This window comes from Ornithodoros turicata, chromosome 3 (genome assembly GCF_037126465.1).
Source record: "Ornithodoros turicata isolate Travis chromosome 3, ASM3712646v1, whole genome shotgun sequence".
Taxonomy (NCBI): Eukaryota; Metazoa; Arthropoda; class Arachnida; order Ixodida; family Argasidae; genus Ornithodoros; species Ornithodoros turicata.
The window spans coordinates 103,512,440-103,529,443 of record NC_088203.1 but is presented as its reverse complement, the minus strand read 5'-3'; the positions used below and the strand labels follow the sequence as shown (position 1 = coordinate 103,529,443).

The window sequence follows — 17,004 nt, the reverse complement described above, 5'->3', positions numbered from 1 at the left end:
TGTCGCTTGTTGGGTTCGTAGCGTGTCGTCTGCGTTCTGTTTTTCCGTGCCGTTCGTTTTCTTTCAAGTGCACTTCGTTCTAGCTTCGAAAAATACGCGTGCACGAGCTTCAAGTATAGTGGGTGTAGTTCAACGTATCGGTGCGTCGAGGCAGCTTTTAAGCTTCGGAAATGCGTTTCGGTATGTGTTTACTGATGAGGGATTCGTGATCCATTCGGTCGATTTGGGAAATTCAAAACAACGGTGCGTGCCTTTGAGTGGTGCAGTGCAGAGTGAGTTGCGTCGTCACGCGTGGGAACGACTGTGTTTCGAGGGTCCGAACTTTAAGAGTGACAACACCGAGGCTTTTAGGCTGCATCTAATGGAACGCTTGTCCTACTTTCTGTTATGACCTACGAGTGAAGGATCACTTTCGATTTGCAATGCCTCTCAGCGACAGGTCGATGTTCGAGAAGGTCGTGTACGTAAACCACGTTTTCGATATCGCGAAAGTCCAACAGATATCTCAACAGTATATACTTCGAAAACGACACACACACATAAAGATACGATGATGAGATGGGACTGATGCCGGCCAACAGTCTGGGCGCTGCCCCTGTGCCATTTGTAGTAATGGGAGATGATGATGGAGATGAGGATTCCGGTCATCAAAGCAGGGTGGAGAGGCCTGTTGATGACAGGAAATCCCAAAGGTGACGGAGACCTTGGTGCATATATGAACGGTACTGGTACGGTACGGTACGGTACCGTACGGTCACCTTTGGGCAAGATGATAGAGTGGGCGGAAAGTATCTGATGACCCCGTAGGGCAGCCCGGTCAGCCTCTTCATTGCCGGGTATGCCAACATGACCAGGCACCCACTGTAATACTACGCTGTGGCCCAGGTCCAGCAGCTTCTTGTAAGATTCAAGCACGTCAGCAACAATGGACATGAGAGGACCGGGAATGCCCATTGTTGTGAGGCATTGGAGAGCATGCAGTCTTCGAGTCCGTGTAGAAAACCCATTGTCCAACTGAACACTTCAGGATCTTGCGCATGGCAAAGAGCAAAAAGCATGCGCTTCAGCACATGTTGACAACGTCGGATGCGAGAAACGGAAGATACCAGTTATGTCTTCGGATGGAATAACATAGGCGCGTGCGGAGCTGGTTTTTGTGGACGAGCCGTCCGTAAAAACAGGAGTAAAGCCTGTATACAGCTCGCTCATCATATCCAATGTGAGCGCCTTGGACACATCTGCAGCGACACCATTCTTTCTCTGCAGCCCGGGACCGAAAAGCGAAGCAGATGGTAGAGCGAGGGTCGAACGAGAACGAAGATCTAACGTGGAAATGCCATTAATTACACTTCGTATACCTAGTTCGTAAATAGGTTGAAACGTCGACAGCGGGCAATAGAAATACAACCGTATTTAAAACAAACAACAACAACTTTACAGCTTTATTTGATGATGATGATTGTTGGTTCTGATGTGGGACATATCAAGCGACTCTTATACCATTTCAAACTTTTCCCTCGTCACCTATCTTTCCGCGTGGAATTCGCGTGGAATTAAAGAAAGAAAATTAGAAATTAATTAGGCATTCGAAAAATTAGAAATCGGCGAAAAATTAGGCATCGGCGCATGTTGCCTCAGTGCGTGTACCAAGGTCGTGTTCAAGCTGAGAACAGCGTTATCTGCATTGCCCTTTATCCAGGACTGCAACGCTGGGCGAAAATAAGCGAGGTACATGACGTTTACAGTTGTCTCGCGACGTAAACACCCAATTATTATTATTAACATGACGTTTATTTACATTACGGTTTCAGTGCTTGGCAAGTTCTTTACTGCACGGTGCATCGTAACTAGGAAATGTTCTAGAAGAATATAGAATATATATATAATATAGAATATAGAATAGAATATATATATTTCACCTGTGTGTATGGGGGGAGGGGGGTCTGTTTATGGGAGTAGCCGAATTTGTCGTGTGACGAATTCAACCTCCCCCTGGTATTTTTTCTTCATCAACGTCAACATCCACATCTGGACTGCTCCTAGAGTTACCGCATGCCTATAGGTTGAGCACGACTGCGATGTCATTTACAAAGAGAAAGACTAAAATTCGGGTACTGTTAAAAAAATATGAAGAAGATGAAAAGGACGACATTTGTCACTGACCTTCATTGTATCACCACGTATATATATATATATATATATATATTTTAGCGCCGCGAAGCAACTGTGACTATGAGCTGCGTACAGATGTGGACAGATGGAGAGAGGACAGCAGGATGGAGTGGGGGACAGGGGGTTAGTATGCGCCCTGGGCCGACTTCATGGGAACTGTGCCGAAAATTCGTCTGGAAAGTCTTCGGAAAACCCAGGGAAAACCTCAGACAGCACAGCCCGTGGTAGGATTCGGATGCACCACCTACCACACTCTAAGAAAAAAAAAAAGAGTACTTTTACTCCTTTTGGGGACTAAATGCATTGCCAGAAAAAATAGTCCCTTTCGGGAGTAAATGAATGTCACAGAGTGGAGACTGCATTTCAAGCCCTGTTGTAAGAGTCCCAGGTACATAATTGGTGCGCATGCATGAAAATACTTTGAAGCAAAGCGTCAACCGTGATATATCGAGTGATATAAAATCTTGCGACATACTAGGGCACTATTTGCGAAGAAAGATGCGCTAACTGTTTCGTACTCTGTGTGGCTGGAAAATTGCTACGTTGTCTGAGTTATACAGCCGTATGTTGTTCAAATTGACCAAGGGCACATATTTACGTAGACTGTTGCATTCAGAGACCATTCGCGAAGTTTAGTGACAATTTGCAGTTCTGGGGAGTAAATGTCGGGACTAAACGTCGGGTTAGGGGACTAAAATGGGGAGTAATTGCAGACTAGAGGAGTAGAAGCTGCAATTACTTCCCGTTTTACTCCTTTTTTTCTTAGAGTGCAGTCTTGAGCACGACCTTGGCTATACCAGCTGGTGGCAACACGTATTGAGTGTGCACCTGAAAACATTAGCAATAGACTGGGTTACTGTGTAACCCTTCGTACGCCTATACAATCGTCGTCATATGTGCTGTTCAGATACACAAGTTGCACCCATAACAAGGCACTCCACTCGTGTCACGTGATCACCTCCACTTCTACATCCTGTGTGCCCTTTCCGTCACATCTTACAGCCACCAATTACAGCTCCTACCATCTTCACTTCCATCGAAAAAAAAAAAGCCGTTTCGCCTTCCGCGTTTACTCAAACTCTCGACATTCCTTCTCAAAAATATGTCTCTTTACCCTTCACTTCATGAAATTCCCCTTTCATTGTCGTCTGTTTGTTGTGGGCGTTTGAACTACCCTCTCGCATACAGGGCCGACCACCTGACTCAACAGTGACCCCTCGAGGTGGACAACCACGTTTATTCTGTCTGCCCAAGCTGTTTATTGTACGCCATTCAGCCGTCGATCCTTTTCAAAGTCATTTCTGTGTACACGGGGGCCCTGAAAGTACATTTGTAGTGAGATGAAATGGCAGCTTGGCAGTTATACCCTGGAAGGAGACGCTTATAAAATTCGTACAAAAATTACTTCGACAAATCGTTCAAAAAAAAAAAAACAATTGACATTTTAACATTTCTCTGCTAACCCTCGCGAATTTGTTTGTTGCTAAGACAGTGATTCATCCAGAACACAAGGAAATACCAACTATGGGCGTTTTTTTTTCTCTTTCTTTCTTAATCATTTGCAGATTTTTTTTATGAAGAAGCTACGAGAGCAGCGTACATGTCGTTTTTGCAGTTGAATTTTCGGAAAGTCGTGCATGCTCTCTAAGATAGCATGTAACTGCTAGATGTCGAATTACCTAAAATTCATTAATTAATTCTTTAATTAGGGGACCTCGGGCAAACGCGAGATAGCAAAACGGGAGATAATCGTCGTTGAAAGCCATTCCGATTTTTAAAAATTCTGAAACACACATTGGAGATAATTGGCGTAGGTGCTGATCTGGTGGCCCGATCGATCACTGTCCAGCCCAGATAGGCCTCCGTCGCCGAATGTGATGCGCTCGTGAGGCGCGCGGTTTTGGTTTCGGCGAAATTCAGCGATGGATATTTCACAGCACGCGCTCGTTCCAGGATTTTTAAAAGATAGAATAGCTTTCAACGAGGATTGTTTCCCGTTCTGCTATCACGTTTTTGTCCGAAATCCTCTAGTTAATGAGCTAATTAATGAATTTAGGTAATTAGTCATCTCGTATAGTTACATACCATCTTCGGGAAAATGTGCCCCTGTCCATATAACCCAACCTTAAAGCCTTATTTACGCTGCTCTCACGTTTTCTAAATAAAATTTTGTAAATTATTTTTAAAAAAACGCCCTTTATATATACGTACTGCTTGCGACATTCTTGTCCGAAATCCACAGCTCGCGGTTTAACCCTGTCTGAAATCTCCAGCTGTTGCAAGATTGTCTCTTCCGTGTACGCTCACACACCCTGAAACACAATAATGGTATACTGCTCCTTCTGGGGCGGCTAAGCCGTTATGGGCTGCCGTATAGTACCCGTGAATGAAGATTTCAGACAAGCACGTCGCTACCAGTTCGTATTACTTATTCGTCAAAGTGTGAAATGGGGGCAAGAAAAAAGCCACAGAATGCCGCGATTCAACGATGCCCGTCTCCCATAATGCAACGCAGCAGTGAGAAGGAAAATGACCGCGCCGTATATCAATGGTAACCCGTTTTACCTCCCTCCTTGCGTAGACTCCGGCTCAACGTGGCTTTCACCCCGCAATTCAAGTGCACGATCAGATGCTGTGACACCAGCCTCTGTTCCACCTGCGGTGTCGTGGCGACCACCCAGCACATTCTTATGGCATGTTCACTCTACTGCCCGCAAAGGCGGATACTGTGTGATGAGCTTGCCCGTATCAGCAAGAGGCCGCTCAATTTAGCTGCACTCATTGGCCCCTATGAAGATCCTGTGCTCCCTCGTCGGGTTCTACACCTGTTCATGGACTTCCTCCCGTCCACTGCATTGCTCCAGACGCTCTAGTTCTTTCTTGTGTTTTCATCCTTCCTTCGTCATCTTCACATAATGTTCCACGTGCAATGGGGTAGGGTACCGCACCACCGCGGTGAAACACCCCATCTCATCGTCACCATTTATTGGTGGTGTTGTTGGTTGTTCACTTTTTTCCCGAACTTACCAAAACTGGCCACTCACGCGTTTGTTCCTAATGTTCTCTACTGCATTTTGTTTTTGTTCTTCTACTGCTATACTACCCTTTTGTATCGACACCTGAAAGTGCCCCGACCCTATTATCGACGCGTCTGCTAAAAGAATCCATCAGCAGCCCGTCTATTATAAGCACCGTAAACCGTAAATAATACTGGCAGTAATATGGTGTTTGTATTGCAGTCAAATATGTATCGACCGCGATATCAACCGTCGTCCCAAGTGTTTGCTCAACCACAGTCTCCTTACAAAAGCATTATCAAAAGAGTTTCAACGAGAGCAAATAGCTCCGACCAATCCGTCATTAAGGCAAATATCGTAAATGGTTTTTTCGGCTGACTCTTGGATACTGTTCTGGACTGTCGTCGCGCTCGTGGGCTTTGTTGGCGTCATTAAGGCTGTCTTCATTGGCTTATACTGCGATATTGATTACGAAATATGTAGATAGCAGATCGAAGCTCGCATTAGGGGAAAGATAGGCAATCTTTGACCATAGGGATGGAGTGTCGGGCAGTTTGTAATGTTGGTTCCTAGAAATTGTGCAAGGTTGAACGTGTGATCCATTAAATGGTAAATGCTGACTTGATGTATCACGAGAAAAGCCAACCGATGTTTTATGCATACTATTAGGTCATTATGACACCAGCTTCTATTATTCGATGATACGGAAATAATAACGGTGAGGGTGAAAGTAATAATAATTTGGGGTGGTCGCCACAGTAGTCTGTCCACGTGTTAGATTACGGCGAAGAATGGGGAGATGTTAGCACGTCTAGCTAATTTTGCCCGTCTGAAGCAAATTGTCTGGCAACGTAACAAAACGATTCATCACTTTAACACTAGCGCTGTTGTTTCCTTACTATTTCAATGAGGTTCCTTCTTCTGGCTAAATTCCTGCTGGAGTAGCAGGGTCCGGCGGATAAGACAAGCATCAAAGCGGGACCGACTGTCTTTCACTCAGACTGTTACGTACCTTGTGTACTGTACTGAAGATACTATATTTTAAATTTTGTTTGTATCTCGATACTCGATACTTCCGAAGGTTATTTGTACCCTATTTCGAGTACTCTGTTGTCCGTATTTCTATTCAATGCAGTAACTGTTTTAAAGCACTACCAAGAAGGATAATAGTTCATCGGTCCAGTGTATGCGACGTTTGCACAAGATGACTATTTTTCAAATAAACAAAACAGGGCCGACAGTCTGGACATTCTGGGACGCAATTATTACCACGTGCCGATATGTCCTCCTAGGTAGGCTTAAAACGAAACAGTAATTTATGTTAGGCTCAACAACTTTAAATGCCTGTTCATTATTTTTGAAGTACTTTCATTTCCCAGCATTTGCAGTGTGTCTTAGTTATCATCTGCCTTAAGTATTTAGTACCGTATTTTGACTCCTTTCCCAACGGTACCTTGTACGTGACTGCTTTCACCGTTTCTCCTGACCTTGGCTTCCTCGATACGCGTATAAAGGATGCAGAATGTCACCGGCGTCAATTTTTCTTTTTCGTTTCTCTGACCACAGTTTAGTCATTGTTTACGGGTAACCTTCTATGCGCTTTGCGTTCCTGACATACTCGCATCATTACCTTCCAAAACTTGATCGTTCGCAAAAGGTACCGACGCTACTGGCGATCACAAGCTGTGCCTACTTTCAGATGCTTCTCCGAGCTCCATTTTGACAGCTGTTTGTGGTGAGAAACTGCGAAAGAAATCAAACAACAATGGAGAAAGCTGACGGAAGTGGACCCGCCTTCCAATTATGACATCGTCTCTATCCCAGAAGGAACATCTCGCGTAAGTAGGCTCTTTCTCCATTGCTGTGTACGTGTCACTTTTGCTTTTACAAGTTTCCTTCCCGCCACGTTATCTACTTTGTGCGGCACACTTTGAAGCCACCTCAAGTGTTACGGGGGCTTAAGTGATGTGTAGGCGCTACAGAAGGCGTCAAACGATTTAATAACGCAGTCAAGTAGCGAGGTGGGATGGCGTCGGTATTGCGTTTGATTGCGGCGAGGTATCCCGCTGCGCTGGAGGGTTATTTAACGACGACCCGTCAAGGGGCTGCACCGTAGCTGTCATTCGTCCGGTCACTTTGTTCTAGCGGGCGGTTTGTGACGTTAGAGAACACTAATGAGATTTACTGGTAGAAGCAGAATGGCAGCTGTTAACGCTGTAAACCGTTTTGACACATCTAAAGGTGTGATAATGTGCATGGCGCACGCCCTTTTTGACGTAATTTTCTTAACTGCGTATAGTGGAGCTCGGTTTAGCACAAGAAGTCTTTCCTCGCATGTTGTCTGTTCCCCAAAAATTCACTACTTCAAAATCTCAACATTGTTGAACAGTATTGTATAGACACTTACACGTGGTCGATGATCGGTAGCGATGCATATATGCATGTAGCACGCATTTACGATATCCAAGACATGATGAAAGCAAGGTTTGCAGTGAAAAAGTTTACAGTGTAGTATTTTCCCCTTAGTATTTTTCTTCATCAACATCAACATCAACAGTGTAGTTTCGGAATTCGTGGGTAGATCTGCTCGAAGCGCATGAAAGCGGCATGCAAAGCATCTTCCGTTGATGTGATGTGATGTGATGTGATAGAAGAAAAAAAAAGGGGGTTATTTATTAGACGAAAAGGGGGAAAAATGGGGGAAAGGTAAAAATAAATGTGATCTTCAGTTGACCTTCGTAGGTATCGCCACTTTACACACTCTCTACGTTTCTCTGGAATATTCTAACGGCGCCTGTTTGTCTTCCTTCTCCCGTGTTCCGAGTATATCTTCTTGAACTGCAGCAGCGCCATTTGTACTGAACAATGCCTGATCGACGTAGTTATTAAAATCCAATCACAGCCACGCTCTCAGCTGTTGTAAACTTGGGAACGAGCCATCATAAGCCAATGTTAGCCACACGTGTTCTACGCGATCGTCTGCATCGATTGGCTGAGGTAGACGACACCGTCACTATACTGAGGGAGGGAGCGTGTTTAGAAGGCATTGGTTAGAGTGCGTTGACAGGGGGGTCTTAGAGAAGAGGTAGCGTGACATGAACCAACCCCTTTGGAAGCATATCACACAACAGACACCAAACATTTCATGTATCGCCGGTACATCACGTACCGACGGTCGAGTCCTATTTTATTTCGCGTTAGAGAACTGTTCATAGAACAATAAAGACTCCGATGACAACAGTGGCGCGTCACAGCGAATTATGGCACATTAAATGGCGGCAACAGAACAGGTCCCGTCATCTGTACAGTGAGACACACAGTTATTTGGAGCCATTTCGAAAACGGAAAGGATAGCGAGCGACTAGTTCGGTTATGCTGCGGACATGTTGACGCCAGTACATAGGCCGAAGCGTGAGCCAATTTAAAAAAAAAAAAGATACTACGAAGATGTATACAGAAGTTATCGAAAAGTAAAATATAAGTTCTGCACTCGTGGAATTTCCTACTGGATTTTATTCATTTTCTTATCATTCTCCGTTGTGGAGCAGTCTCTGAACACTTGCCACATGCAGTCGAGCTGGTGATATAGTTTCGTGAAGAAATAAAAATAAACGGCAGAATCTAGGGAAAGAAAAAAAAAAAAAAACATGCGCAAGGCGAGCACTCAAAGGTTGATACATTCTTTCTTCTGGTCTCGGGGTTTGGATAATGACTGACAACGAACAAAGAAATTATAGGTGAAAGTATTTGTGGGGACAGCGCATTTTGTTGTTCTTGTGCTTTTATATATACTCTCCAGTCGAAAAGTTAAAAAGTTACTGTCACAGCTGGCAAATTTCAAATCAAATTCAACGCACGTCCGCATAATAACATGCTTCGTTCATACAACGTGAAATCTGCTGTACTTTCCCCAACTTTAATGTTTGTAAATAAGCAGATATTTTTTTTTTCTCTTCCTCCCGCTGTACACAAATGTCACCCTAACGGAAAGTGACCATGTTTTCTTCTTTTTCTCGAGGTACGACACTTCGTTCGTTTTCGCGGTTGATTCGCGAGCGCCGCGTTGTCCAATCCGATGTGCACTCGCGTCTGCGACGTCATCCGCGCTCTCGCATTCGGATTGGTCCGCTTCATGTCCAAAACAAAAGAGAATGCACACTCGCGTAGCAGTCCACACAAACTGGTGATGTTCTCTCGCGAATATTTCTTTTAAATAATGAAGTGTTCGCGTTTCACAACGATTTGCACTTCTACGCAGTTTACGCAGGGTGGCAGGTCACCTGTCCTTATGTGTAGCCAGTCACATACACACGCACACACAAACATGCACCTGTTGGATGTGCGCTGAAAGTCCTTTTTTAAGAAGGCAGCGCTCTGATTGGTCGCCGGCATAGCGCGTGACTTGAGTTCATCTTGGAGTCGCCATTTCGTTGACAACGTCGCTTGCAGCAGTGACTTTGGACTAATGAAGAGCTCGTGAATGCCTCGGATTTTAGTGATCGATTTAGCTCAAGAAACAAACGTGGAATCACAGAAGTGATTGATTTTGGATTTACACACATAATTCTTGCGCAACAGGTCTCTCGGCTAACAAGCAGCGCTGCCCTGTAAGTTGGCATGATGCCAGTTCGCAAGGTCCGTAAAACAGGGGAAAACCTTGCGAAGATGTTCTCTTCCTCAATTTCGACCAATCAGAGACGTCTCCTCGCAGTGGTCCGGTGACGTCACGAGCTGTTAGTCTTCGTTCCAAAGCGAAGCGCCAGGACTGGCTGGCAGCGCATCACGTGACTTCGCAGCGCCGCCACTTTGAAGACCCTCAACGTTCTTGTCGAGGAACGTTGATGAGCCGCGACTAGAACCGCATGGCGCGGCGGTGCGTTTAGCGTCGTGTCTTCCTCCTCCGTTGGCGTCATTCGCTAGTTGGGCTGGAGAGTTCGGAGGGCGTCCCCGGGATGTGTGTGGAGGAGATGTTGCTCGAAGGCGCTGTCAAGGTGTCTTCGTGGCACAAGTAGCCCCCGCCTGGACCTAGAGGACCCCCGATGCAGTGTTGCGTTTCGCCTAGGTCGTACCCGTGCATCTGTGAAAAGACAAGAAAGATGCTGGTTTAACACCTGCGGTGACGTTTCTGCGCGCGGCAAGAGAGAAGACGACAAAAAATGTAGAATAGTGCGAGTGTGTACTTTCGGTCACATGCTATCTATAATCGGCATTGAAAGGGTTGTACGAGTTTGTGTTGTACGTGGATTCAATAATATATCTTGTTGTTGCGTTAGAGCTACGCGTGCGGGGTACGATGCGACTGGATTTCAAACATGGCTCCACTCTCGCACTCCACGTCCGTGCTCGTTCTGAAATGGACCACCCCGGATGTGCTCAGATCTTCAGTTCTTACGGAATTTCTTACGGGGGAGAGGATTTCGTTTTTCCTCTCTGGTTACGCCACTGAACACGAGTAACTTCTGCTTTGGTACCACCACCCATTTTAGCATTTCGTTCTCTCTCTCTTTTTTCTTTTTTTTTTCTTTTAGTGATACGAATATTATTTGACCGCCGGAACAGACGACATATATGTGCCACGCAGTTGGAAATCTTTCGACATTTCAGTGAGTAGGTACTCTGTCGAAGATATTTCCTTGGAAAGGTGAACGAGTTCGATCGCTTATGTGCGTGAGCAGGGAATGCGCCTCCACGAAGGTTCCTCCGGAAAAGCGTGTCCCTGTGCAAACACGGGGGCGGTACGAAGCGTCACGACATGGGCTCATCAGCCGCGTAGCTCAGCAGCATCACTCAAATGGCTCCCATCACGCGTGTAGACTCTTCGCGGTACCGGTGGGTGGCAGGTCCCATTTTACGCGGCTTCTTATACATGCAGATATTTCCACGTTCAATTCCAACGAGAAGGCACAAAATGGTGCACTCGCGAACGTTTTTCTTTATTTTTTATTTTTCTTTTTTTGTCACTTTCGATTTCCATCCGTAGAAGCTTCTTTCAAGTGTTCTACACTGTTAAAACAGAACTTCACCGCATAGCACGCTCCTAGCCAACCATCATTCCGAATGATATCATTCTGTGTCCTGATTTGTTCAAAACAGGGGGGAGGCGCCTATCTGGGACAAGATAATCTGTCCCAGATAGGCGCCTCCTGCCTGTTTTGAACAAATCAATGCACATAATGATATCATTCGGAATGATGGTTGGCTAGGAGCGTGCTATGCGGTGAAGTTCTGTTTTAACAGTGTAGAGTCGCGGGTACACTCTTAAAAATGAACTTCACCGCATAGCACGCTCCTAGCCAACCATTATCTCGAATGATATCGTTATCTGCCCTGATTTGTTGAAAACAGGGGGCGTACGCCTTTTCTGTGACAATTATGAACAGCATAAGTGTCACAGAAATGGCGTACGCCCCCCGTTTTCAACAAATCAGGGCAGATAACGATATCATTCGAGATAATGGTTGGCTAGAAGCGTGCTATGCGGTGGAGTTCATTTTTAAGAGTGTACATGAATGTGACAAAAGCGTACCGTATCCACTTATCGCAGCGAATCCTCTCCCACCAGGCCATGTCAGCCAATCCGCTGGAGGGGATTGCTGTAAGGAGATGCGATAACTGGATACGATGCGCTTCCGTCGCATTGATTGTAAACGCGGCATGGGATGAATGTAGTGATAGGAGGTTCCTCATTGCGACGGACATCTTTGATCATGACCATATACGTCAGAGTGGTCGCTCCCATCTGCATATCTAGGCTCCACCTGACGGACGTGTCCAAGATCTTGGACACGTCGAAAGTTGGGATCAGAAACGCGACCAATTGGTTCACCACACCAGTTGACAGTGTTCCACGTATAGCACCAACGCGCCTCTCTTATGATATCTCGAGTTTAATGAAAGACGTAACTCTCCGAAACGGTGCTTTTTTTTTCTTTTTGTAGCCCAGTCGAAAGAAAGAGAAAACGGTATCCCCGTCTTTATCCCAGCAGTCGATCCTAATCAATCTTGAAGCCACTATTCCACCCCTCAAAATGGCGTCGTGGCATGCGATTGCATCGCATACAAGCAATGTTTCTACACGCTGTAACGGCGCGGGTGGCTGGTAAGGCGATACGGGTTGTCTGGACTCTGTCAGTCGAGGGAACCTCGCGAGTCTGGACGCAGAGACGCCTCCGGTCTTGACTTACGAGGCCCAAAGTAGAGTCGTTTCTGTCACCGTAGTTTATATAGCGTCGCCAACAGAAGCCCCCATTTGATAAGGGACAGTTTTGAAGGGCTCTGCATTCCACGTGACGAGAGATCTCTCTCTCCTCCAGAGAAGACGTCAAGTGTCGAGGAGGGCCTGGGAGGTGGCAAACCCTGAGCAGACACCTTTTGGACGGAGGGGGGTGCGACGCTTACTTGCGTCTGCGTTTTGTCCCGATTTCTTCTCGTGGATAACGGTTATAGTTACGTATCGAAGCCTCTGTATGTGCGCGCGGTGTAAGAAGTGACTGCTATTTCTCGCCTCTTTAACGGTAGCGCCGTTTTAATGCCCATTATCTTCCGTTCATGCTTCTCGTATTTTACCTACTACACTCTTAAAAATGAACTTCACCTCACAGCACGTTCCTAGCCAACCGTCATCTAGAATAATATCGTTATCTGCCCTGATTTGTTGAAAACGGGGGGCGTACGCCATTTCTGTGACACTTATGCTGTTCATAATTGTCACAGAAAAGGCGTACGCCCCGTGTTTTCAACAAATCGGGGCAGATAACGATATCATTCGAGATGATGGTTGGCTAGGAGCGTGCAATGCGGTGAAGTTCATTTTTAAGAGTGTACGTTAATTTCTCCCGACACAGTGACTCGGCACATTAGCCTAGCAATGGGGCACCGCGTTTGACTAAAATAAAATAGCCGCAGTTTATAGCGGTCCGTAATGTCCGCGAAGCAGCGGCAACCCTCTGAAACTACTAAATATAAGTATAGTCTATGTAGAATGAAACTTTGCATCCTGATACGATACTGCTCGTGACTCACAATGGAACACGGCCCTATTCTCAAAACCAACCGACGGACTGTCCCTTTAAATGCCTTTTTAGATATCTCGTGTGCCGCACACAGTTCCGGCATCCGTCGGTTTGTTTCGAGGTGACCGCAGACACTTTCCTGTGTCGCTCTGGCAGGTACGGAGGTTTCCATTCTGTCTCGTTATGTACACAAACAACAGGGGAATGCCTCGATCGCGTGACTATTGTTCCGGCAGAGAGCAGTGGGGGAACTTCGTATAGAGGCTCTATTTCTTATCTCTCGCTCTCTCTTTTTTAGTTTTGTTTATGTTGATCGGGCTTCGGATGCACGTAAAACGCTTGAGTTGAACACGACTTGAATAGTCGATCATAATTTACGGAGACGTCGATGACAATAACGCAACCGCAGTGTAACCCTTCTCTACACTCGTAGAAATGAACTTCACCGCATAGCACGCTCATAGCCAACAGTCATCTCGAATGATATCGTTATCTGCCCTGATTTGTTGAAAACGGGAGGCGTACGCCTTTTTTGTGACACTTGTGCTGTTCATAATTGTCACAAAAAAATTTGGGTCAATATCCAAACCAGTGATGAGGTCGTGACTGGGAGATATTTGGGAGCGTTGTGGTGGAAGCAATAACAAACGGCTCTCGCCCCTGATTTGTTGAAAATGGGAGGAGGAGCCTATTTTGTAGTCGTTATGACGTACACAATAGCTACAAAATAGGCACCACGCCTCCCGTTTTCAACAAATCAGGGCAGATAAGGATATCATTCGATATGGTGGGTGGTTGGCTAGGAGCGTGCTATGCGGTAAAGTTCATTTTTAAGAGTGTACATACCCGAGAACGGTTGGTTCAACTTGGTTCGGATTGGATCGGACTGGATATGAAAGAAAAATATGGTTCGGGCTCCAACCCTAAACACAGACGTTACGTCACGTTTGGGCGTTGATAAGGTAAAGTTCAAAGTATAAAAAAGCGTCCGAGCCGTAGATTAACCCAGATTCCACGAGAACAGAGTCATCTGTCGCGCTTGTACAGGTACAGCTCGTATCAGAGTTAACTTGAACGTCATTCCTGGTGTTGCTTAGTAGAACTAACGGCGCTGCCAAGGGTGGCTCTCTTCCCTATTCGCAGACTGGAGCGTCGTTCAAATTAACTTTGACGCGAGCCACACGTACTCTTATATGTACCCTATATCTAAACCACGTAGTCACTGGCAGTACACTCTTAAAAATGAACTTCACCGCATAGCACGCTCCTATCCAACCATCATCTCGAATGATATCGCTATTTACCCTGATTTGTTCAAAACGGAAGGCGTACGCCTTTTTTGTGACACTTATGCTGTTCATAATTGTCACAAAAATGGCGTACGCCTCCCGCTTTCAGCAAATCAGGGCAGATAACGATATCATTCGAGATTATGGTTGGCTATGAGCGTGCTATGCGGTGAAGTTCATTTTTAAGAGTGTACCTTGTCCCACGTTATGTCCACCCCCATGAATCAGTCTTTTCCCGGGCCGTCGCTCGTGATCATATTTATCTCGTCACGTATATAACCCCAAATTCTTAATAATGTGACATAATCTTCCATCGCACGGGTAATCAATTACCCACGCTGCAACTAAACTTTACCTGCCGAAGCCAAATTGCCTTTCCGCTTTACTCTCCTCGCTATCGGTACCTGTTAGACGTCCTCTCTTTATCGCACCGCCCACTGGCGTCCACTTTTCGGGCGCCATGCGGCTTTTTAAAATGTTCGTTTTGTTTTTCTCCTTCTTTTTTTGTTCACGTCAGCGGGTAACATTCCCCGTTTATGTCGACGGCAGCTTTTCAACTTAACCATAAGCGCAGCGCCGCCTATAGAATGGCGTCGCCTGTCCCTCGAGCGCGGAAGCGAGCCTGATTGTTCCATACTTTTTCTTTTCGCGGCTTCTTCCTCATCACGTTGAGTTTGCTTATATGGAGAGGGGCGTGTAAAGGTGAGTAAGCGTACCTAGAATCTACAAAGGCGTGACGTTTGACGAGTAGTTTGTGTGTAGCACTCGCGCCCGGCCAGCTTATATGGCCAGCTTTGACGCTGTCCAGATCTATTAATCGGCTCGAATTATGGTATTATTCGGCGTTTCGAGTATTTAGATTAAATCGCTGGCACCTTATATATTCAACGAACTGAATTCAACTAAATTACGAATGGTTGCGCGATACTTTTCTAATCGATTCGTTAAGGTTTATCGCGTAGAGATACTCAAACCATTCCAGGGGTCTTCCTTCTTCTTCTTCTTCTGGTGTGCAAAAGTTTCCGCCGCAAATTCAATTCAGTCTCGCAGAAGGGACACCGCTAAATACCGCAACGAAGGGCTCTGGGTGTATGGTGTCAAACTGGCCTTACTAGTACTGCACTCTTAAAAATGAACTTCACCGCATAGCACGCTGCTAGCCAACCATAATCTTAAATGATGTCGTTATCTGCCCGGGTTCGTTGAAAACGGGAGTCGTACGCCTTTTTTTGTGACAATTATGAACCGCATAAGTGTCACAAAAAAGGTGTACGCCTCCCGTTTTCAACAAATCAGGGCAGATAACGATATCATTCGAGATTGTGGATGGCTAGGAGCGTGCTATGCGGTGAAGTTCATTTTTAAGAGTGTGGCGGTAGCAGTACTAATATACAAAAATTAGCATTCATTTATTGATCGAATGGTGCCACTTGCAAGCCGAAAAATAAAAACGGCATTTCATGCGTATGTCTTTGTAAACTTCGTCGGCTATATCGACTTAACGATTTCAGCTCTCTAATCTAACGACAAACGAAGCAATCTTCCCACGCACGGGTTCTCACAGTCTCGCAAACAGACGCGTCCTATACCCTTGCGTCACCCATCAGCCGCTTTGCAAAGCTGAATACTACTTTTTTTTCCTTACTTATTTTTTTTCTTCTCCCATTGGCCACGTAGAGCAGCGTTCCCCGCACGCGCGGCGAATGTTTGCTCGGACCTCGGTCCACTGGTTTCGTTAATTATTCAATCTCCACACGGAGCGTACTCCGTGGAGGCCAATATCATCATGGGCCTACTGTGGAGTCCTATGCCGCCAACCGACCTTATGTTTATCGCTGGAGGCACATATGGAGGGGGGGACCTACGCTTGGTCTAATATTTAAGCGTTCATCATCGGTAGGCCGTAATTACATTTACATAGGGATGGTGGATCATGGTTTCTCCTGTTCCCCTGTTATATACGTTCCTCTGTTTCTGATGGTCGTGCTTGTTTGATCGGTATCATCGTGGAGGTAGGTCAGGAGGGGAGCAGACTTCCACGAATGTGGACACGGTATTCATCTTTTATCCTCTTCTTTTCGATTTCTTCTCTCCTTAAAATGCGTTTTAGAGAGTTATAATTCAATTAGATAACTGGATTTATCTCTAGAATGGCGTGCATTGCGGAAATTCGAAAGGAGAGCATTGAAACGTGCACGTTACTTGTGCCGAAGCCAGTTATTGTTGTTTGTGAAACGGTGCATTCCCAGAATATATGCGTGTAGTTTGAATAAACATAAACATAGTTGTAAACATAAATAAATAATGCATGATGTAAAACCCCGAGACTAGGGAACACGAAGGGTGTTCGTGTTTCCTATAGTCTCGGGGGTTTTACATCATGCATCATCTTCACCAGCTCGTTTGCTTCCTAGCCATTTTTTCATAAATAAATAGTTGTAAACATAATGTTAATTAATCTTAGGCTGGGTGTTAAGACCCAAAGTAAAGCTTGCAGCGCGCACATACCGAGCA

The 17,004-nt window shown here is 45.6% G+C and overlaps 2 protein-coding genes across 2 annotated transcripts in view; one reads left to right on the top strand and one right to left on the bottom strand.

The window, feature by feature from the left end:
- LOC135389067 (S phase cyclin A-associated protein in the endoplasmic reticulum-like) overlaps nt 1–17,004 on the top strand; it is a 158,171-nt gene that overhangs the window by 122,793 nt on the left and 18,374 nt on the right. Inside the window, exon 29 of the transcript XR_010421566.1 lies at nt 6,889–7,027. The gene's annotated coding sequence lies outside the window, so the exon portion shown is untranslated. The remainder of the gene's footprint in view (nt 1–6,888; nt 7,028–17,004) is intronic.
- The window catches only part of LOC135389069 (insulin gene enhancer protein ISL-1-like), an 82,191-nt gene continuing 73,524 nt past the window's right edge, over nt 8,338–17,004 (bottom strand). The window contains exon 6 of the mRNA XM_064619034.1: nt 8,338–10,266. Within this exon, the coding sequence (XP_064475104.1) occupies nt 10,099–10,266 (168 nt within the window). The 3' untranslated portion in view covers nt 8,338–10,098. The remainder of the gene's footprint in view (nt 10,267–17,004) is intronic.